The sequence below is a fragment of the Toxorhynchites rutilus genome, chromosome 1 (assembly GCF_029784135.1).
Source record: "Toxorhynchites rutilus septentrionalis strain SRP chromosome 1, ASM2978413v1, whole genome shotgun sequence".
Classification (NCBI taxonomy): Eukaryota; Metazoa; Arthropoda; class Insecta; order Diptera; family Culicidae; genus Toxorhynchites; species Toxorhynchites rutilus.
This window is the reverse complement of record NC_073744.1, coordinates 18,121,396-18,146,238: the sequence shown is the minus strand read 5'-3', so window position 1 is coordinate 18,146,238 and position 24,843 is coordinate 18,121,396. Positions and strand designations below refer to the sequence as shown.

The window sequence follows — 24,843 nt, the reverse complement described above, 5'->3', positions numbered from 1 at the left end:
ATCTCATATTTTCTCAGAACCCCATCAATACGAGTATCAAATGAAAGGGCTTGACTAGTAGAACACAATTATTTATGAACAATGCAAATCCAACATGGCCGCCACCACAAGATGGCGCCACATATATTTTTTTCACAACTCCGTCAATATGGGTATCAAATGAAACGGCTTGACTAGTAGAATACAGTTATTTATAAAAAATGCAAATCCAAAATGGTCGTCATCACAAAATGGCGCCATCATTTTTTTAAAGCTCCATTAATATGGGTATCAAATTAAAGTAGAACACAGTAGATCACTAAAAATTCAAATCCAAGATGACCGCAGTTCCCAAATAAACGATTACTTTTTAATGGTTCCATTCTGCTTGCCCTGTTTGTATGTATATTTGAGTGTTTGTAGGGCTGTCCCACATTAATAGAAAATTGACCCCGTTCCTGTTGACTGATTGAGCTGAGATTTTGAACATACCTTTAATTCTACTGTCATTATAAAACTACGTATTCCATGATCTTGGAAGATTAAATTTGGCAACCGCTAAAAAATGGCTTGATTTGGAGAATACACTACACTATGAACAACATAAATTCGAAAAGGTTGCCGCCGCAAAATGGTCGACTATGTATTTTTTGCAATCCCCTCAATATTGATATCAAATGAAATGATTTGACTAATAGAATACAGTATATCATCAAAATATTCCGGAAACAGATAAGTGAGAAATAAAAATAAAAAAAATATTTTTTGAATGGTTTCAATGTTTCTTTTTAAGTTGAACTATTTAAAGCTAGAAAAATGAAAAAAAATGAGACTAAAATAAAATCGGTATATGATGAAACAACTAACTGTGGATAATGAAAATCCATCGTTTATTTTTTACCTAATTTTCTTCGGAATATTTTGATGATGCACTGTATTCTATTAGTCAAATCATTTCATCTGATACAGATATTGAGGGATTGGAAAAAATACATAGTCGACCATTAAGTGGCGGCGACCTTTTTGAATTTATGTTTTGTGCTCTCCAAGTCAAGTCATTCGGTCATTTTTTAGCGACGGCCAAATTGAATTTTTCAAGATCATGGAATACGTAGTTTTATAATGACAGTAGAATTAAATGTGTCTTCCAAATATAAAATCAAAGTTTTGTAAGGGCCGGTCTACGATTTTTTCGTGATGGAAAATTTCTCGACATCTTTGTATGGGGGTACTCATTGTCTATCCAAAACTAGGCTGGCGGTTGGACTTATGCTCTGGTGGACCAATTGGCTGCAAGGGCCTAGTCGGGATCGTATCGGCTCTGTGGCGGACAAGACTGAGTATTGGCTTCTCTTTCGATAATGTAATAAAATATTTTTTTGAGTTTATATCTGTAAGTAAAATCAGTTCGTTTTTTTGTTAAACTGATTTCAAATCTGAGGAAAAAAATATTATCTTCTAGATAACTCGTTTTGCTCAAATCTCTGTAGGGGAAGGTGGCGGAACCATCATCATCATCTTATAAGTTGTTTGGGGATGGCGGCCATATTTTTCATGATTTCATGATTTTCATGATGCTGATGTTCTACTAGTCCAGAACTTTCTCTTGATACCGATATTGATGAGGTTTTGTAAAAAATATATATGGTGTCATTTTTTGGGGCGGCCATTTTGGATTTGCATTTTTTATAAATTACTGTATTCTACTAGTCAATCCGTTCCATTTGATATACATGTTGATGGGGTTCTGAGAAAATATGTAATCCACCATTTTGTAGCGGCCGCCATCTTGGATTTTCAAGATCATGGAATTCGCTGTTTTATAATAACACCAGAGATAAAGATATGTTTCAAATTTCAGATGAATCGGTCAACAGTTTACTATTACTATTCATGTGGTACAACGCTACATACAAAGTTACAAAGTGACAATGTTACAAAGTCAAAAACAAACGAACGGGTCAACCTAGATAAAACCGTTTAATAAATAAGTGCAAATCATAATTATATAACGTTTACCGAGAGAAAATTTGTTTTTTTGACGTGGGACTACGTCTAACCGGAATATATGGAGGGTAAAATGAAAACCTAAACACAGAACATGCAGGAAAAAATGAAAGATTTCGAATGCTTATAGCTCGAACATTTCGTACTGGATAGGAGAGATGTTTGCATCACTTGATAGGGAATATTTCTACGCATCTATCGCAACTAACAAAATGTTGTTTTTCATTAGATAAACAATTGAATAACTGTAAAATATTAGGCGTTATCTAAACGCCCTAACTGCATCGTTTTGATTGGCCCGATTTACGGTTTCCCTAACACAGCCATCAAAACCAAGCAGCCTTGGGGAAATCGGCATTGCAAATACATGAAAGTAGGGGGACTTTTGTTCTCATCGAAAAATGTTCCCTAACACATACTTTAAAACCAAGCAGCGAAATCGGCATTGCAAACACACGAAAGAGCCTAGAGGCGAGTGAACTGAAAAGTTTAAACCCTCTTAAAGCCAAAAAGAAGAAGAAGAACACACGAAAGTAGGGGGAGCTTTTGTTCCCACCGAAATGTGTTCCCTAATAGAGATTTCTAAACCAAGGTGCCTGGAGGAATCGGTATTTCAAATTCATGCAAGTCGGGGGTATTTTTGTTCCGACTGGAATGTGTTTCCCTAACACAAACTTCAAATCCATGAAGCGTGGGTAAATCGGCATTGCGAATTCATACAAATAGGGGGTATTTTTGTTCCGATTGAAATGTGTTTCCCTAACACAGACTTCAAAACCCGAGGTTTCTGGGGAAATCGGCTCTGCAAATAAATGCAAACTGCGAGTACTTTTGTCCTCGCTTGCCTTTGTGCAGAGTGGAATATGTCTGTCCTAACATGATCTTCTAAACTTAGGAACCTGGGAAAATCGTGCAGCCACTAGAAGCGAATGAACTTCCCAGTTTCAAGCAAATTCGAGATTCGAGAAGTATGTACACTTTTGGGATATAAACTTCAGAGGGAAATGTAAAATAAAATAATCGTTTGATAATTTTTTTTTTGTCTTTATTGGAAAGATTTTCAGCCTTAGGCTGGTTCATCAAACGTTTGATAATTCTTCCGTACATATATTTTGTTCTAGTCATCATACCAAACGTAAAAGGTCCGTCATTAAATTTACTTGCAACGAAGAACAATCAATCACAATAAATGAATTGACTTTACACGGCATTTGTTCATTTTTTTCACTCACAGAGCAAATATATTGAACTCAATTGAATTTGGAAACTGTTTCATTCAATCAAGAATTTAATCAATACAAACGAATGATTGCTAAGCTAAGGTAGTTCCACGTCAACCTTGCGGTTATATCATAGATATAACCCACTCATTTTTTATGACTCGATTATCCGGAGGATTCGATTATCCGGAGTGAAAAAAAAATCAATACTCCGGATAATCGAGTCCGACCTGTATTTAGTTGAGACTTCTATGCCAAATAACACGCCTTGAATGTATTCTGAGTGGCAAGCTATAGAATACGCGTGATCACAGTGCAATACGGAGGAAATTTCTCAGACGAAAAATTTCTCCGGGCAGAACGGAAATCGAACCCGAACCCCCGGCATTTTAGGTTTGACGCTAACCACTCGGCCACGGGAGCACAACCGACGTGATCAAGCCAGCTGCAAAAAACTTTGAGGTAGCTTTTAAACAAGCAGAACTTTCTGTATTGGGTGGCTGTCAATCCAAGGGAGCTCATGTACTATGTTTATACTCTCCAAAGGCGATAGTATACAGATTTTGAACTGTTCAAGCATTGGGGTGGGGCTGATGACTGCTCGCTGGTTGCAGGGATACTGCGTATTTTTGTTAATTTAAATACGGATCAGAGAATTGTAATTTATAACATATAAAAAAAATCTTAGAGAATTTCCAATTCGATAGGTTCGCAACTAAAACAGTTATTACTTTTGAAACTATTTCATAAAAACGTGATATATTCTTGAATGTCTAAAATTCAGAAATATGAAGAAAGAACTTTTTTTTTCAAATTTCTAAACTAGAATACCCCCACAAGGATGAATACTTCTACTCTTTGACCAATATAACATTAGAATTTTGATCAGTATTTCGATGGAAAACCAAACAATTTCTGGGTGAATCGAACTTCCGGGTGGTGTAAAATATGGCGAAAAATTGTGGAACAAACGGTGCATATATAATTGGATAAAAGAATGATAATGACGCTTTTGATTCATTCCAAAAAACTGGAACGAACTCTCCTAACAACCCAATATTTTGTGACGAATCGCACGTAGTACTCTATCATTTTAAGATACGGCTAATGATTTTTTTTATATTTGTGAGCCTTTTTTTAGAATTTTAACAGTGGTAAGCGATGCATACATCCTAGAAAATCTTAAATCGTATAATTATCGTTCATATTACATCATATATCCCATATACATGTATATGGCCTCCAATTTCATATGCATATGCCAGTTATACACACCATAAAAGTAATATGTCTTGGAGGTATGTATATCGCCTCCAATTTTAGATTTTTGACGTAGGACTACGTCTTACATTAAGAGTGCCAAACCAGAAAACAGGTCACGTTTCTATGAAATAAAGTTAACGTTAATAAGTATTTTTGCGACGAACGGATTTAAACGATTTGCATACCAATCGAATTGGAAATTTTCTAAGATTTTTTTTGTTTGATATGCTATACATTACAATCTCATACTCTGTATTTGGTTTAAATTGATCAAGATTGGAAGCATTCCCATTTTCCCATACATTTGTACTGTCCATTTGTGTGCTTTCCCGATCAGAACTATCAATAACGGGTAACTTATGCAGCCGCTAGAACAGAAACAACGAAGGGGGATAGCGAAAAGAGAAAATTTGCGAAGTAAACTCCACCCTTGCATAGTAAGAAAGCTGTCGCTAGCGTATAAGTGTTGCATCTCCTCTCAGGAAAATTCTCAGAATCTTTCTGTGCCCGAAACAACAAAGGTCGTTTATTCTGCTCGTTTTGTGTTTAATGTTTCCCCTCGAGCTGTGAACGCTAGCGAATATTTCACTTGAAGTGCATCTGGCATTGCAATTAACACAACCATCCGAATCATGGCAAAGCAGGCGAAAAAAGAGAAGAGTGCAAATGATTATAGGTCGCTTCTAAACATCGATGTTTGGTTTTTTGTGTGTTGTTTGTTTTCGTTACGCGAAACTTAGAACTTAGAAACTTTGTTGACGATTTTGACCGAAAGTCGAGAAACGATTTTTCATAAACGGCCATTCTCGCTTCATTTTCGTTCCATTTTTAGCACTGCTACTGTGTGCATCTGATAGACGCGTGTTTGATTGTTGCATGACGATGCACTTCTTCTTCTTCTTTTGAATTATAGACACTTGAAACTCAGAGAGTTCATTCGTCTTTGATGGCGATGCACGAAAATATAAAGAAACAAATTGCGACATATGACCAATTAGTGTATTGTTCTTGCAAAGGCAAAAATGATTGTTGCATCTCGAAATGATTCTATAAAACTATGTAAGCCATTAAACCTTTTCAGGGTCCCCGGAACTTTTTACTAAAGAGTTATTTATTAAATTTCGACGTATTCGCAATAATATTCGAAATGATAAACCATCAAATTTTAAAAGAAAAAAGATTGCGTAGTCCTACGTTCTGAGCGGTCGTGTCTCGGATAAAACCCCTCGATTTTTTTTACGATTTAATGTTTGCTGGGCAGGCCCGAAGGCAGTTTTAAATTGTTAAAATATGAATGATTTTTTTTTACTTCATGTTATTTGATTACTTGAAACATGTAGTACTGAACTTTATTTAACCTTTCATATAAATTTTGCGATATTTCCACTAAAGCGCAATAAACAACCAGGAATGACGTATTCGATTGCAACTCTTTCGTATCATATGTAAAAGCTTTAATTGCCCTTGAATCATATTTCAGATAGCCGTACGAGATAGCTGCGGCTTGATAATCCAAACAACTGGAGTTCAAATCCCATCGGAGCAATTTTATAACCATCGCCACCACTCATATCAAACATTTATATCCCTAAAAGTCAATTGATTAATTCCTATTTGTACAAACATAATTGTTTATAAAGGTTCTATATACATACAACAATGGTGATTCCCCGGACCGAACATTTTACTTTAATATTTTCCGCCATTTTTTTTATTGCAGTGATGAATCGTATATTCGTATGACAACCGACTTATTATGTTATTAGGTATTGCCTAATAACCTTGCATGTACAGTAAGTTACATCTAATTCGATATTTAGTTAATTGGACAGACCTGTAACGGGACATAAATAATTGGACATTTTCATCTCTAATTGGATATTTTGTAAACATCGAGTTTGGTACCCAAAGTATGGCCCCAGATTGAAAGTCGCCACTAGACGTCGACATTGTACCACTATCATCGTGAATGTCCAATTGCAGGCCAATCATCTCTAATGCGACACTGAGTAGTGCCTCGGTATGTCGAGGATTAGAGGTAACTTACTGTATTTGCTACAAAATATCAGATATTCGATGCTCTATATACGATAGTTATACGATTTAATGTTTGCTTGGTTGGCATACTTGGCAGCTTGGTTTGTCAAGTTTATAATCTCATTTTTACAGTTTTGAGTTAAGTGCAATTGAAGGACGAAGTTGAACTAATTCATTTTTGTCACTATGTTTATCAGAACGCAAAATAACCGCAGACAGATAATTTTTCGTTCTTAAAAGTTAAAAATAAAAAAAAGCTACTTTAACTTTTCTTGAAACCGGAAATATTCGCACTTCAAAATAATTTTTAACATAATATTCCAAACATACATGTATTCCCTTTGCTCCCTTGGCCGAGTGGTTAGCGTCATAACTAACATGCCGGGTGTTCGGGTTCGATTCCCGTTCTGGTCGGGGAAATTATTCGTCAAAGAAATTTCTTGCCTCCGGCTTGCACTGTGATCACGCGTATTCTAGAGCTTGCCACTCAGAACGCATTCATGGCGTGTTATTTGGCATAGAAATCTCAACTAAGTACTAATAAAAATGACGCAAGTAATCCTACGTTGAGACGGCGAAGTTCCTCTAGGAACGTTAGTGCCATTGAAGAAGAAGAAGATGTATTCAAAAAAATCTATAATAATTATTATAATTATCAAGAACGTTTTCCGCCATTGGTTTTTTGGTTGTCTGTAGTAAATCGTATATACGCATGACAATAGTCGTACTAGATGCATGAAAAAGTCGTATATTTATCCATCCAATCATCGTGAACACTGTTGCGAGTGAAAAATAAATGTGTGTTCGTTGCTTATGATGCGAACATAAATAACAATATAAAACAGTAATTTAAATTTAATACGACATGCTGAGGCACCACTCAGTGTCGCTTTGGAAGCGATTTTGGCCTGTAATTGAACATTGGCGATGTGAGTGGTACAGTGTCTACGTCTGGTGGCAACTTTAATGTGGCGTCATAATTTGGGCTCCGAACTCGATGTTTACAATAATGTCCAATAATCTAAACGTCGCATTAAATGTAACTTACTGTATATAAACAATATTTATTCCCAGCTGTTTTGAGGCATCTCGCACAAATTGACAATATCATTCAGTTGTCAGTGCAAGTCGGTGCAATTTTTAGAGTGTAGAAAAAGTTCACTGTTTTCATAAAAGCAATCTTGAATCGGTCCCACTGTTTTGCTTGAAGTTACTATCCCCTGGTTATACCTCAGTTTTCTTTATTTCAAGAAATCGTAAGGACGTAGTCCTACGTCAAAATGAAATAAATTGATGACCACAATCAGACTAGAAGTTTCAACATTCTTTATTTTGAAGAGAATGCTTCTGATTTCGAATGAACTTTGAGGGAAAAACAATTTCTACTGAAATATTAAATTTTTACCAGCATAGTTAAAAAAAGGGGTGGAGTTGCGGATGAACAATTCTGTGTGAAATTGCTTTAAATAAAATGATTTTCATATGCTTTGTGTCCAACTTTCAAGAAGTTTGTCAATGTTCTTCAACTGAAATTTCTACGCTCAATCAATTTTTGAAGATGAAAAAACTATCACAGAAGGAAAGCGGCAAAACTTTTTCTCACCTGTTGGTTCCTGCTTGATTGCTATCCTGCCGACTGCGATCCTCTCGTCCTTTCGCTCGTCGAGCTCGGCGGATGGCGACAGCAGCAGCGTCGTTGTCGTCGTCGTCGCTGTCGATGATGACGACAGCGCCGGAGAGGAAACGGAATTTGCTGTCTTATCGCTCGTCGCCCCGAGGAGAAGATCCTCCTCCCGGGTGGCGGCAGCGTCCTCTCCCACCTCCTGCTCCAGCTCCAGCTCCGGGCCAGTGTTGTCCGGGGTTTCTTTTTTCGTGCTCACAAGCTGCTGCTGCTGATGAAGGTGATGGGAATGGTGGTGGTGATGGAGGTGTTGGTGGTGGTGACTGTTGCTGTTGTTGAGAAGTGTTACTGCCGTCCCCACTGTGGCAGTGGGGTTCGCCGTCGACGGCTGAGGAGGAGGAGGGGGAGATGCCGTCGTCGGTCTCGTATCGTTCTCATTGAAATGTTTCTGCTTGGTCGCAGCAGCAGCTTCTGGGTGATGGTCTGGCTGTTGTTTGTCTGCTGTTGCTGCTGCTGCTGAAACTGCTACTTGTTGATTGTTGGATGTTGCTAGTTTGGATTCTAGTTCGCCGTCTTGTTGGTAGTGTCCGTTGCGTACTGTGCGGGGGAGGAAAGCGAGAAAAGATGGGTTATATTATGGGTCAGTAGTAACACTAACACGACGCAGAGATGCTCACCTATGGTCGCGGCGGCGGTGGCCTTCTGATCGAGAAGGTTTCCGCCGACAGCCGCCACTAGTGCGGGGGTTAGTGGGACCGCGTTGCTGGCTACACTGCTGGCCACGGCCGCTGCTGCACTGTTCAGCAGGTCGTCGTCGTCTACGGCCGCGTTTGTGCTCGTGTCCAGTAGGTTCAACTGTTGGCGTGTTAGGACGTCCTGATAATGTTTCCATTTCCTGCGTCCCATCAATTCTTCAGCAACGCGCTCCAGTCCTACGGGAAGGGAAAAATGAAAGAAAAAAAAACCCCGTTAGTAAAGCTTTTACACTACACACAGTTTTAAGAGGGAGCAATGAACAATTTTCACCTTCTCCGAACGCGCCGCACGACACGTATAGACCGTCGGAGAGAAGAGTTCATTGGTCACAAAATCAAAATTTCACTTTGGAGCATCTAGAAGATTCGTGAAGGTTCGGAATCGGTTGAAGATGATGGTGAGGCGAGATGGCCAAGGTGGGAGGACTCTCAAGATTCAAGAAGATGCATCTCCTTGCTGCCGGTACAAAGAAGATTCCGTTCGATAACCAAACGAAAATATCTCTCCCATCGAAGCCAAGTCGTTGCACAGTGTTGGGCGGTAGGAAGGAAATCGTTGGCGGAAGGGAGATTACCGAAGAAAGCATATGGTAAAGGATAAAATTTTAGAAATTTCCATGTGGGATCAGGTCAAGCAGCAGCAACAGCAGCAGCAACAGCAGCAGCCTATTTTCTATGTGTGATACAGAAGTTGATATTTGAACGCATTTTAATAGAGTGTGTAGATTTTGTTATGCTTCCACAGCCGCCGCCGCTACCGTTCACCCTGTTCACCCCACCAATCAACCCGAATCAAGAAACTTGTCTAATCATATATGTACAGAGAGAGAGAGAGATATAGAGAAGGAGAACGGTCGTTTTTCGGTGAAAACTAGAGACTGAGTGAGACAGTGTGTCATAAGAAGGAGGTAGATTTTGTGTCGGAATAAGAAAGTCCAAGAAGTGCTTCCAAGGATAACAACAACAACGAGCCTTTCAAGTTGTGCTGAGTATTCCGGCAAAAGATGGGGGGAAGGACTTTCAGGAAGATTTCATTCTTCCAAGCTTGCAATTTTGCAATTCGCATTGAGCCGTTTCGAAAGTGGGAAGGCATCTGCAGCGTCTTCATCTTTTCTTCTTGCTATTATTATTACTATTGAGTGAAGAAGATTCGTTTTGTATTTCGACCATTGGATTGTGAGGATAGGACGGGATGTGGTGTTGCTGCGAGGATTTCTGGTGAATGGGCTTTGTAAGATATAATTTAAGACAAGGAGAAAATTTGCCTAACCAAAGAGTCTTCGGAAGAAAGCATCGAAAGGTTAGAGAGTGAAGGCATGCATAGTTTACAAGGAATAATTAGATTTTCTGAGGCGGGTTTCTTGTGGTTCGGTGAGTGCGTATGCATGCATCACTACCTCCCACACAGTCACACAAACGCACGCACATGCACACATGCACACATAAGAAAGGAACACCGAGGATGGAAGAAAGCATCGATTTATCTCAAGCCAATCAGGACAGCTTCGGAACGAGCGTCTTTTAAAAATCAAAATTAATGAAATTTCTAATCGTAGTGCTTTCCGTCCGAGCCGTCAGCCACGGTCGAATCTCGGAAAACCCTCCGTGGGGAGATGCCCCTAATTGGGGAGTACACTTGACGGATTCATGCACAAAGAAATATACGTTCGCTTGTAATAAACACCGATCATAACTCGATCATCAATCAATTCCCTCTCTCTCTTTCGTTCTTCGCGCCTCGTACCGAGCAGCCACTGGCAGGTCCCTATGCTGGATTTAATTCCAAACAGAAGGGAGGGAAACAGTTTCGTCTTACGTTCGATAGTCTCTTTTCTTAAAATCACCCCTCCCTTTGTTGTTGTTGTTCTCGATAGCCTTGAGATGACTTCAACTCGAAGGAACGAAGTTTCATTCGTTTCTCCCTCCAGTCGTAACACTATCGATAAATTTTCATTATTTTCCTATCGTTACGTCTAATCAAAGACTGCCCTCTCTCGCTCACCCCTTTTGTTTGTTCCTCATCATCTCCTCATCAGAAACTGGGTTCAATTCGGTTACGATCGAGCTTTCCGTCCGACTCGAGAGGGTGTTGTATACGGGAAGGCTATCAAATTGAGTTTTAATTTTATCAAAATATTGAAAATCTGGAAAACAATGTTAGATTTCTCTTAAATTTTGTCGCAACTATAAAACTTATTAAACTTAAACTTCTTGATGTGAACGAAATAATGTTTGATTATTTTTCACTAACAATCAGGGTTGCCAACTATTGTTTTAAAAAATCGGGACGAATGTTAATAAAAATCAGGAAGAAATCAGGATAGCTCATATTGGCGAAAATTTCGTGCCGATTTTCGGTGAAGCAAGAGCATAATTTTTATACGGAGACTCACATATATTCACACATTTTATTCTACAATCTTTCGCCATCTTCCACACATCTTAAAAATTCTATCCTGCCAGAACATTTCCATTTTCTCGTATTGTTATGCTGGCCTTAGAATTGAACTTCTTACCATTGAGAGAATTTTGCAAGTACCGTTGGGTCGTGTATATTTTTTGACGTAGAACTACGTCTTTCATTAAGAGTGCAATATCAGAAAACAAGTCACGTTTTTATGAAATAAAGCTAAAATAGTTATTAACATTTTTGCCGCGAAAGGATTTTGGCGATTTACATACCAAACGAATCGGAAATTCCCTAATATTTGTTTGATATGCTATACATTACAATCCCATAGTCTGCATATGGTTTCAACTGATGAAGATTGGAAGCATTCCCATTTCCTCATACATTTGTTCTGTCCATTTGTGTGCTTTCCCGAACAGAGCTGTCAATAACGAGCAACTTATCGACGAGCAATGAAGGGGAAATTGTAAGATGTAAAGTCTCCGTGAACAAAGGAAAAGAAGAAGAACGAAGGGGAATATTTGCCTAGAATATAAACAGTGGATCTCGCTGAGGCAAACTTTCATTCTTCGCTTTCATTCTTGAAGAAGTTTAAAGTCTCAAGCAAGGAAGGAAGGTAAACTTTCAGTATCGTTCTGTATTCAAAGCAATGAATATCGCTTGTTCTTCCTTATTTTGCGTCATCACATGTCTTCGTTTCGGATTGAGCAGTGGACGCGACCAAATTTCTCACCCGCTGATGTCTTTGGCATTGCAACCATTGCATCAAACTGACGCCATTACATTAATGTTTTGAGCTACACAATTGAGTGGGGAATCATCAAGCTAGGATATCGTCAGCTCCCCAAGTAAATAAATGTTCTGGAATTTTGTCAGTGATTTGGTTTCGCATGACGGTAGGAAAATCTCTTCACAAAGGATGACAGCTAAGCTAATCTAGACTGGCAGTATTAACAGAAAGGGCTTCTATTGAGAAGAGCACAAAACACAGATAAGTGTGTGTATATTCAGTTGCTTCAAGCCATCGTATATGGATATTTGTATGCGTATGTGCGTGCTTCATAATCCGTACGTAAAAATAGTGCATCTTCGCTACGTTGAAACCCCATTTGTATCTGCTCCCGTGTGCATTGGCCCTGTATCGAGGCAACAATCGCCTATTTTTTATGCTATGATTGACTATAAATATAAATATAAACAAGGAAGGGAGATAGCGGGAGGGAAATATTTACGCCTAGAATATTGGTAATGAATCTCTGCTGAGGCAAATATTCAGCCTTTTTCCAAGCAGTTAGCATTGTTTGTTTTCTGTCATCAATGTATTGAACTGACGCTATGGTGAAGCAAGTGTTAAGGTTGTGCACCAAAAAAGCATTTGGGGAATACCAAGTTATTCAATAAGTTATATTAAGTTATTAATTTATTTAGGCTCGCGTGCCAGTCGCAAAACTGCTTTCAACTAGGATTGCATTTGCGCTAATCTTGATCATGAAGCAGTGCTACTCTTTTCGAGGTTGTTGAGATTAACAGATAGAGTTTATTTCGATTATTCAGTCACCAAGAAACTAAATGTCGTTCTGAAATGTTGTATGTGATTTGGTTTTGCTTGCCAGTAGCAAAACTTTCTCCACTAAGTATGACATTAAAATTATCGTAGCATTATAAAATAATATCCGCAGTTATAAACAAGCGACTTGAATTAAACTACAGCGTAGTTCTACGAGAACAATGCGATCGTGTCTTGAAAACAACCTTCTATAATTTTTTTTTCTTAATTTTTTACAAAAAAACACTTAAAAACTATGATACATACAAAATTGTTGTCAAAGTATGAAATGTAGGAAATTGTTTGAATTTTCACAAAAAAATACCAACAAATTTTTGAAAAAAAATTTCGCTGACAAAAAAGTAACATTCATTTTTCTGAAAAATGTATTTTTTTAATTTCCCAAAAATATAAATGTGAATAGCCTTTACAATTTCCAACAAGTCGTCCATACATCGGAAGATGGGCACTTTCACAGGGGAAAAATTTGTATGCATATGTTTTCGAGAAAAATGAGGTTTAATCTTCAAATTTTTTTTTCAATGAATTATTTTTTCCAAAAAATTATTTGATAATTTTTAATGAAAACCAAAATTATTTCCTACATTTTATTCTTTGACTAAAATTTTGTAGGTCTGATGGATTTTTTTGCAGTTTTTTTTTTAAATTTTGAGTTTTTTCAACTTTTTTCCGAAAAATCTTAATTTAAAAACTATAAGATCTAAAAAAAGTTGAAATGTAGGAAATTACTTAGGTTTTCATCAAAGATTATCAAAGAATTTGTTGGAAAAAAAAATCATCGAAAAATTTTTTTGAAAATTTAAATTAATTTTTCTCGAAAACATATGCTTTCAAAATTCTGAAAAAAATTGATATAAATAGCCCTTAAAATTTCCAACAAGTATTCCATACATCGGACGATGGGCACATTTACATGGAAAAGGATTTTGAACAACAACTTTTGTATTTTTTGTTTGAAAATATACTATTTATGTTTAATTCGTAACATTTTTATGTATAAAATATCGCAATTTACATGCTCTGCTAGTTTTTCTCTATTTAGAAACATGTCATGAATACGTCAAACGTGAGAATTTACACACAAAAATGTTACGAGCAAAACATTATTTTTTCAGGAGTCTTCATACAAAAATGACTTATATTCCAAAAACTATAACAGATAGAAAGTTGACGTCTTCGACAAAAGTTCATATTTTAATAAGATCTAAAACTTTGTCGAATACACTATATCGCTATCTTGACTTTAAACAAAATTAGGATTAGTTGTATTTTTTTCTAACAACAACTTTTTTTTATAAAAAAGTTGTTGTTAGAAAAACTTTTTCCCTGTAAAAGTGCCCGTCTTCCAATGTATGGACGACTTGTTGGAAGTTTCAAGGGCTCTTCACATATATATTTTTGAAAATTTAAAAAAAATACGTTTTTGAGAAAAATGAATTTTAATTTTTAAAATAACTTTTATTTCAGTGATTTTTTTATTTCAGTGGTTTTTTTTTGTAAAAATTTAAACAATTTCCTACATTTCATTCTTTGACATGAATGTTGTAGGTATCATAGTTTTTAGGTTATAAATTTCTGTAAAAAAATAAGAAAAAAAATTTGACTTTTCCTAAAAAGTAGTCTAATTATTTTACGAATATTCCAAGCATGCAAAGTTGCTTAAATGATTCACGTCTTTACACCCACAACGTTTCACTGCTATCTGAGATGGTGCTGCCAACGGACAGTCGAATTGGCATGAAATTCGTCTACTTTATATCTAGATTTACCTACAACAAATACTAGTACTTACGTATTAACGCCGCTGGCAATTTTTATTATGAATTTCTTTTTTCCGTAATGAAATCTATTCTGATGCCAATGTAAGCCACCATCTAACGAGGAGACGGTCCCAAGCGAGGTGACGCAATCCGAATCGAATTCAATGTACATTAACATTTACTAGCCTCGAATCTCTCGTGTGTTTGATGATGCTACATACAAGTCTTTCTAAATTTAGATTGCGTACTATCATTCAATAAAATAACACGCGGAAAAAAATGTACTAATCTGTACGGAAATCTGTAATTTGTATCGTACAGAATCTGTACCAAAAATAACGAAAAAAATGTACCTTTCCAGATAAATCTTTACGTATGGCGAAACTGGGTGTTACATACCACAAACTAGCAAAACAAAAATCAAAGTTCTTCCAGAAAGTGTTAAACGAATCGTCACAAAATTCGGCAATGAGTGTTCTTTCGAGGATCCCAGCAGAAGTGGACGAAAACCCGGACCAAGTAATCCCGAATTAGACCGAAAAGTTGTATATTATATTCAGAAGAGCAGGGTTGCATCTTTTCGTGATTTGGCCAAGAAGTTCAAAACCAGTTGATTGTTGGGATCCATTGGCGGATTAATGGATTAGAGACATGGTCTAAAGACCTATAAAAAGCAAAAAGTGGCCAAAAAACATCGGAGCAACAAGAGAGAGATTGCGCTAAAACACGAGCTCGAAAGCTGTATGAGTATTTTTGAACAAATCCCAACCAGTGCATTCTGATGGATGAAGAAACGTACATCAAAGAAGATTCCAGAACGCTGCCAGGCCCTCAATTTTATACCAAATCGATTGGAGAGAGTGTATCATTTGCGGATAAGACTGTTAAGATGGAAAAAATCGCCCAAAAAGTGCTCGTTTGGCAAGCTTTTTGTACGTGTGGCGTGCGATCGTAAATTTTTTTTCACAAAAGGGACTATAAATGCTCAAATTTTTGTGGAAGAATGCTTGAAGAAAAGATTGCTTCCCCTTTATAGAAAACACGAGGTTCCTCCTCTATTCTGGCCGGATTTGGCATCGGCACAAGTGGCGTAGTGTGCGGGCGGCAAACCCGGCATTTGCCGGGGGCGCCAAAATTGAGGAATTTTAAATAGCATTTTTCCCTACAATTATATTTCCCAATTATTATATTTCATCTTTCAATTGAGGAAAAAACATCCATCATGAGTAGTTGCTTCTGTACGTACATTAATAAAACCAATAACCTCTCTCTGATTTTCGCAAAATTGAAACACCCAACACCACATTACATCAATACCCTTTTGATTATTCGCTACGCATACCTGGGCGCCTCTCCATGCAATGCAAAACAGATGCATGGAGCCAATACAGAAGGGCGGAGGGGCGCCGAAATAGGCCGTGAATGGCCGAACGATGTTTTACAGTTAAAGCATTTTTCAGTTAGAATTTGGTCGCATAAAGTAGGACATTTCTCAGCATAGAAATAACGTACAAAAAAGGGAAGGATGCTGTTTTGTAGGTTTATCAACCTTAAGGTTAAAAAAAAAAATGAAAATTATTCGTCATCTGTTCGGATGAATTTTCGAACTTTTCGTGTGATTTTGCTATCTTCTTGGAAAAGTGGTGCATTTGAATTGTATTGTTGATGGTTCTGCCACATTTCTTCAATTTGCCTTTGATATTGTCCAATATCTCTCGAAATGTTCGGGTTTTGGATTGATAGTTTTTTCAATGAAGTCGATTTTGTTCTTCTTATACCAGGCCAAAACTTCACTGGACCTTTGTGTGATAGAATGAATGGCAAAATCCTGTTCTGCAGACACTCCTCTTTGTAATTGCTGTCCCAGTGATGACAACCATTGTCGTCGTTCCACAACTACAGATCCCTTGCCAAATCATCAATTTACGGGCAAATTTATCTGCGTAAACAAATTTGAACCTACCCTACGCTTGACAAGTTTGTAACCGACTTTTTGTCTAAAAATCTATTTTTACGTACCCTATGATCAGAGAGTACCGGAATTTGTTAAATAAAACAAAATAGAGTTAAATTTCAGGCAAATTTATTTTATCTCTTTCAACATACGATTCATCTGAAGCAACACACATGTGTCAACGCTTGACCCAGTCCTCCATGCATCCCTGGTAGGCCAACGAAAGGATGGTTTTTGGTTCCCTCGTAACATTCTCTTTGATCTCATCGATCGACTGAAATCTTTTTCCACGAAGTGGCAACTTCAACTAGGGAAACAAAAAAAAAGTCGCACGGGGCCATCAGGCTTACTCGGTGGTTTTTACTTGATGTTTGGTCAAATAATTCAGTACAATTCTGGCTCGGTGCGATGGCGCGTTATCATCATGCAAAATCCAAGAATTGTCGGCCCACATTTCTGGTCGTTGGCGACGTACAGCATCTCTCAAACGCTTCAAAACGGATAAATAATATTCTTTGTTGACTGTCTAGCCCGGTGGAAGGTACTCCGAGTACACTACGCGTTGACAAACGAAGAAAACAGTCAGCATTACCTTCACTTCGAAGTCTTCGAAGCGCTTCTCGGACGATTCTTGCTTTGTTTCTGAGTCAAATTCATAGACCCATGTCTCGTCGCCCGCAATTATCCGTTTCACGAAGGTTGGATCACTTTGGGCTTGAGAAATCACCTCTTCAGCAACTGTCTGTTGATGGTGTTTTTGCACGAAATTCAGGTCCTTCGGAACGAGCCTGGCTTCCATGCGTCTCATACCCAAACAATATGCTGTGCCGTTCCATATGCAATGCCAAATTCACTAGACATCTCTCTTAAGCTGGTATGACGATTTTCAAGCACCTTTTCTTTCACTTTGTTCAAGTTTTCATCGGTGTTCGACGTCTCCCGGTAACGGTTGAGTACGGTATTCACAGTCGATTTTGGAAATTTGAGGAATTTTGCAATCTTTCCTCGCGACCACGTCGGGTTCTCAATGTGATTGTGCGAATTTTTGTTTCGCCTTTCGCGTTCCATCGTTGATAATTTTTGGATGTATCCTTCAAACTTAACGAATTCTGTACTACCGAATAAACAAACCACCCGGATCAAAACGCTGAAGCACTTTATTTCTTAAGCTGCATTATAAGAATGCATACTTCTAGATAATGTCTGTGTTATTGAAGGTCAATTTTTGAGAAATTTTTGTGCTGGAATGAAAGAGCTTGTTAATCTGGTTTACACTAGGAATTGCATTACCGTGCCAAAATTTCAATAACCGGTTGTTCGGTAACGGAAATTTCATTACCGGAAAAACCGGTAAATTACCGGTAAAAACATACTTTTGAATAAACCATTTTCATGAAGAAACGGCTTCTATTCATAAGGATTAATTTACACAAAAATAAACATTTTGCAAGTTTTTGCTGGTTAAAGTAATACTCAAGGACACAGAGGATGGTCATTTTGTCGTCTTCTAATCTAGACAGGATCTCATTACTACTTTCGTCGCCCCGTCACCTAGATATGGATGACACTTTCAAAATAAATAGGATTTTGAAGGGAATTTGATAGAATAGGCACGTAAGTTTAACTATAGGATATGTAGGTAAATAATCAAATTATAACAATATCATTATAATGTTTATACTATACTTTTTATTAATTTATAGTGCGGATGGTTTGTACTGCAGCTTTTTGCGAAACCCATATAATATGATTTTGGCATGTGTTATTGTTGTCAATTCATCTTCAAATTAAATAAAATATTGCTAGATCATACAAAAATTGTCTATAAACTAAGTTTGATCTTCATTTAATAATTTATCCGCAAGTTGGGCTCCGCAAGGAACTCAGAAAACCCGCTTTGGGCGACGAACGTGTTAGCAAAGTTTCCAGAAGAGGAAAACGCCCGTTCAGAATTCAATTATGTTGGGTAGAGGAGTATCGGATACCATTGTCATATATTTGCCTTTGATGCCCTCTGTACGAAAACTCTTGTCCGAGGGTTTTCATCAATCCTTTTATAAACGTTGAGTTTGGGCTGGACGTTGATACCTTTGATCGTTGCAATCGTCGTTAAAGTTTGCTCCTTGATGCTCAGCTGTTTTGCAGGTTCTGCATCGTCCAGTGGATTTTTTTCATCCTATTGTGCTGCTGAATCAATATCGACCAATTTAATCAAGTCAGAAACGATTTCAAATGCCGCTTGAACAATGCAGTCTGTGACGTTTGGTAGAAGACGCCAAAGTCATCATCAATTGTGTCACGTCCACGAGCAGAATGATTATTCACATACGGGAACAAATCTGCATAAGGTAAATGATTTTGGTTTGTCCAGTCGAAAATATGAGCATGGTTTGTCCACTTTTATGAATGCACTAATCCAGCACACCTTTGTCAAATCAGGTATTCGAATGTTTCAAAACATATAAATTGAATTGTATTTTTCATGAATTACAGTAGTTTTATAGTATATTTTTACGGAATCACGTGTTTTGAAGGATTATAAAATACACCATCTATTGTTATCAATGCGCCCCAATGCCAGCTAACTTTTAATCGATCAACAGATGATTATTAGGCACGTATTCAGATCTTTTCAGGATTATAACACATACTATAATTGTAAACATCATGCTTGCACACCATTTGTACCAGATTTACACTGCTAAACCATTAAATTAACGCATTTTAATGAACGCAATTCTGATCATGAGTTGTCCAATTCAATAATGTTGTTTTGTCCACATGATTTCTATGGCAATCGCTTGGCACAATGCAGTTTATTTATTGTGTCCTTCGCGCATAGAAGAAATAAAGTTTCTCTGTGTTGAGTGTGTTGAGGTGAACACTTTTGGAATGTCCAAGAAAATGTAATATTCTGAAGAAAGCCTAAATTATGAATGGAGCAATATGATGACAGTAAACTCAAGCAATGATGAATGCAACATCTACTTGAGAATTCTAATGTTTTCATTCAAAAATAGTGATTTCTAAAAGCGGACAAACCATGCTCATTTTTTGGATAAATCTTGATCAGAGGATCATAGTTTGGATCATAATTTCTCTTTGAGGAAAATCGTTAAAAAACATAAAAATTTGAATAATTTCAACGCAACTGGAGACTTGGGGCTTTTCAATAAACCCTAACTCGTATCGATTATATGTGATTTTCATGAAAAAAAGTCGATTTGCATTTACTAGTTGCGTAAAAACACCCCAAATCGGACAAACCAAGATCATTTACCCTATACGAAACGTCTTTCTGCAATCCATCAAATCAGGGCTTCGAGCAGCTGCTTCGAAATTTCTGATGGTTGCTCCGATAGCTGTTCTAGCATGAATTGCAATCTGACGTCACCTTCATAAAGGGTGCAGTTCTTCCGCAATAGCAGTTCAGCAGCGACCCGAATTGGTTCGAGAGCATCAACCAATTCCTCTATCGATGTCAGTTTTTCATCGCTGAAGCTTATCTTATGATTCGTTTTCAGATCTAGCAGCGATTTTTGGACTGAAGTTCGGAGGTCGTAGAATCGACGCAACACTGCCAGTTGTGTTTTGATTCTCGAGCAATATTTCAAAGCGGCATAAAGGCAAATATTATTTATGGTGTAAACATAAAAATTATTGAAATTAAAAAAAAAAATCGGTAATGGAAAATGACCCTGTATTATCGGTAAAACCGGTAACGGTAAAATTGGTTAACAATCACTAGTTTACACTAAAGTAAAAATAGCACAGACCGCGCATCGTGCGAACACAGTTTCAGCAATCGTAATTTGATTGAAAATTATCTGCGTTCTAAAAGGAACCAAGACCGACTCAATGGCTTGGCTATTTTTTCGATCGAAAATGAATCGTTAGCAGATCTTGATTTAAATGCAACTAAGGATCATTTTGCTCCAGTTGAAGCACCCAAGGCAAAGATGTGACTAGAGAATAAGCGAAGCTGGTAATGATTTTTACTAACCTTCTAAATACGGGTAAACTGCTCAAAGTAAAGTTTAGTACAGGGGAGTAGCTTTCTCAAAATATCAGAAACTCAAAGTTAGTGAAAAAAACCTATAAAGTGGTATTTTTTTTGGGGCGCCATTTCCATAGTTTGCCGGGGGCGCTGTCTACCCTCACGACGTCGCTGACCGGCACATTATGCCAAATCCACTCTACAATGGTTTTCGGAAAATAACATCCTGTTCGTCGAAAAAGACCTCAACCCATTTAACTGTCCCCAGCTGCGGCCAATTGAACGTTACTGGGCAATTGTCAAGGCCAAGTCTAAGAAGGAAGGCACAGTGTCTAAAAATATGTTAGAGTTCAAGAAGAATTGGTCTTCAGCGTCCAGAAAATGCACAAGGACTATTGTGCAGAATTTGATGAGCGGAGTTAAATCTTATATTCGATCATTTTTTTTAGAAATCAACAATAAGCTTGATTTATTCATTTTATTGCTAAGTAAACTTAATATTCTTTAATAAAATTTACTTTTGTAAATACTTTCTGAACGTTTTCAGTTTTATTTTGATGTTTGAAAGTTTAAGACTATGTTTCTGCCGCTATACTCGGATTCGGAGGAATTTTAGAAATTAAACTTCAACTCCTTTGAACTTTAAAAACTTCCGTAAAATTCACGACCAATTTATTCCGTGTTCATTTAAACTGGATGACTAAACTCGAACAGATACTTTCTTCGACTGACTTGTGTGACGACCGGCAGAATTCAACACAACTATATTGCGAGAGAAGAGATCACAAAAATTCTCCGATAATCCCTAAATCTATGACTGCGTTAGCGCGATCATTATCATGCGACCGAAAGAGACGGATCTACTCCAACTATTTGTGGATCACATGTTGGTTCTCAAAACAAACAGTATAAACAGTATACTTTTTATCTCTCGCTCAATCATATGCCGGCCGCCTTGAAATGCCTTCGATTTCAATTCTTTTTTTTTTTTTTTACGCTAGATACCGTTATACAATTCGGTTTGTTTTGACTGTGAAGTGAGACTGCTACGATTGCTGTGTCTGGTTCTATTATGTCTGGATTGTTGTGTCTGGCGTTGCTGTATTCCTGTGGTGACTGCTTCTGGTATTTCTCGCTATTGTCCCTGGAATTGCGTTGACCTTGAACTCTGTTCCTTTGTTTCAAATCAGCTGATTTGTTGGCGACTGTATTGCTGACACTACGGTTGTTGATTCTGTTACTGCTGTTTCTGTTGCGATCTGTGATACTGCTGTTGTTTCTGGATGTTGCTTCAACTGGACCGATTATTTACGTTGTTGGAATTCCTTGACACCAGGACTGCTTTTGACCTTCTAATAATGTTGACTTTATTTTCGTGACTGTGACGGATGCTCATTGCATTCCGCTTGTGTTGCTTATGCGTTGCTGCTGTGTCGCTATCAGATAAAATAAGAACGGCTTTTTTATTCTGTATTTATTTAATAGAAAACGACTTGCCTGGACTGCGGAGGCCACAATGACCTCCGCTGATGCCGTCTGGCACCACTGATGTTCCCTCAGGGTTAACGAAAGGCAGCATATGATGACTGTTCGATGGTGGATGTTGAAAATGACGGCATAAACGTTGTTGACGAGATGATCGCCGAAACTAGCTGGCCATGCTTGACGACGATCAAACTGTTACGTTTGGAGAATGAATAGCGCTCTTCACCTCTAGTGCCGTCACGGGTACCTCAAAATGTCAAAATAGCTGCACTTAGTTTCTGTTTCGATCGGGCGCACAAATGCACTGGCGTTATACGCCGATGTTAATGGACGAACTGGACGTAGCTAGATGCACTAGCACAACTGTTTGCTTGCTTCATGCAACACAACATGCAACCAACACCGAAACAACACAGATTACCTCAGTTTTCTGGAACTGGTTTCAAATACGAATTCGCCAAGATTGGCTTGCGATTGAGATAGACTGAGAAAAAAAAATACGGATAAGCTTTTTGAAAAATTATAAGGTACATAACTTAACTGAAATGCGGAGGCCTACCTCGACCTCCGCCCTTGGGGGAGCCCTAGTTCTCCCCATCGCCCGAAACTGTATTATCCCGAATAGGCAATATGCAAATTTTCGAGATTGCCCTACGAAAACTGCCGTACTTTGTTCGCACTGTTACAACGCGTACGTTACCATCCGGTCCAGCGTGAATTTCAGTCACTCGTCCTAGATGCCACTTTAATGGAGGAGTGTTGTCCTCCTTTAGGACCACTATTGTTCCAACTGCAATGTTGTCCTTCTGCCTTGTCCATTTAGTACGATTGTGGAGGTTGGACAAGTACTGTTCTGACCATTTTATCCACATGCTTTGAACATAACGCTGAACTTTTTGCCATGCGGACAAACGATTCTCCATAATACCTTGTAATCCTGGTTCTGATATTGCGGTTAGAGGTCTGTGTATCAGGAAGTGCCCAGGGGTCAGGGCCTCAAAATCATCTGGATCATTGCTCAAAGGGGTGAGCGGACGCGAATTGAGGATTCCTTCAATTTGTGCTAATATCGTCACCATTTCGTCGTACTTCAAAATATGTGTTCCTATCGTGCGTTTAAATAAAGTTTTGAAGGATTTCACAGTTGATTCCCACAGTCCACCAAAATTTGGGGAACGTGCGGGGATAAATTTGAATTCTATCTCCTTTTCTACGGCATCCTTCATTACTGTTTCCTGGAACTGCTGGTCATTGAATAATTTACGGAGCTCTTGCAGTTCCCGCTTCGCACCCACAAAATTGGTGGCATTATCGCACATTATTAGACTAGGTCTTCCACGTCGCGATACAAATCTTCTTAGAGACGCCAGAAAAGCCTGTGTGGTTAAATCCGCCACAAGCTCAAGGTGTACTGCCTTCACGACCAGGCATACATACACTGCTACGAAGCTCTTCACAGGACGACTTCGACGATTTGGATAAGCCACATAAAACGGGCCACAATAGTCTACCCCAACTCTTTGGAACGGTGAGCATGGGGTCACTCTTTCTGGTGGAAGGTCCGCCATTAGTTGTTCGTGTATTCTTGGTTTTGCTCTAAAGCATGCCACACAATTGTGAATCACCTTCCGTGCTAGATTCCGTGCGTTCACGGGCCAGAAACGCTCTCTTACTGCCGAAACTAATATTTGCTGTCCCGCATGACACAGCTTGCGATGGTAGTGTGTAAGTATTATCTCAGCCAATGGATGACGATGATCTATCACGTACGGATGCTTGCGGCTGTTTGTAATGTTTGCATGACTAAGCCGGCCGCCAACACAAATTAATCCATTCATTAAAACTGGATTCAGTGAAATGATTCGGGAGGAAGATTGCAACTGACGACCATTTGACAGGTCTGCCATTTCCTGCGGAAAACTCTCCTGTTGTGAGAGCCGAACTACCTTGTGTAAAGCTTCTTCATATTCGTAATACGTAATTGCTCCTGTTCGACGACTGACGTGATTAACCTTTTGAGCATTGTAACGGAAACGATAGATGATTGCTACGATACGAATTAAATTCGGCAGCGCTGATTTCAAGCTGAATATTTCGCTCGGCGGGGTTGATTGCAGAATAGCAATGACAGCACTTTTCTTCTCCATAATTGTTTGATCTAGTTCTTCTTCGTGGATTTGACCACCCTTTGGCCAGTGGGATTCATCGAATATTAGCCAGGAAGGACCACGGAACCACAGCGTCTGATAATGGAGTTGCGCCGGGATCATTCCTCTCGAGATTATGTCGGCAGGATTTTCTACTCCTGCTATATGCTGCCATATCCCGTCTCTTGTAAGATGCTGAATTTCGGAGACTCGATTTGCAACAAATTCCTTCCATCTTGAAGGTGGCGACGCAAGCCAGCATCTCACTATCGTAGAATCCGTCCAAAAGTAGGATTGTGGTTTGATTCGAAGACTGGTTATAACTTTGTCGTACAGATGCGACAATAATAACGCCGATGATAGTTCAAGACGTGGAATCGACTGTTTTCTTTTATTTGTTTTTAAATTCTCTAGAGGAGCCACCCTGGATTTTGACGTTAATAGCTGCACATTCACTTGTCCGTCTCCATAAACTGTTCGCACAAAAATACAAGCTCCATACGCTTTCTCCGAAGCGTCGCAGAATCCATGAAACTGCACTACGTTCGCATGGTTGCCGATTCCAACCCAACGAGGCACCGATATTCCGTCGATTGCTGCGAGATTTCTTCTAAATTCGATCCAATATTGTTCAATATCGA

At 38.3% G+C, this 24,843-nt stretch overlaps 1 protein-coding gene across 10 annotated transcripts in view; it reads right to left on the bottom strand.

The window, feature by feature from the left end:
- The window catches only part of LOC129779585 (mushroom body large-type Kenyon cell-specific protein 1), a 407,471-nt gene that overhangs the window by 99,032 nt on the left and 283,596 nt on the right, over window positions 1-24,843 (bottom strand). For all 10 annotated transcript variants that reach the window (XR_008743714.1, XM_055787163.1, XM_055787181.1 and 7 more), the window contains 2 exons: window positions 8,805-9,059; window positions 8,110-8,724 (listed from right to left, as the gene is read on the bottom strand). Coding sequence is in view for 9 of the 10 variants with exons in the window: in XM_055787163.1 (XP_055643138.1) it covers window positions 8,110-8,724; window positions 8,805-9,059 (870 nt within the window). In the remaining variant the exon portion in view is untranslated. The remainder of the gene's footprint in view (window positions 1-8,109; window positions 8,725-8,804; window positions 9,060-24,843) is intronic.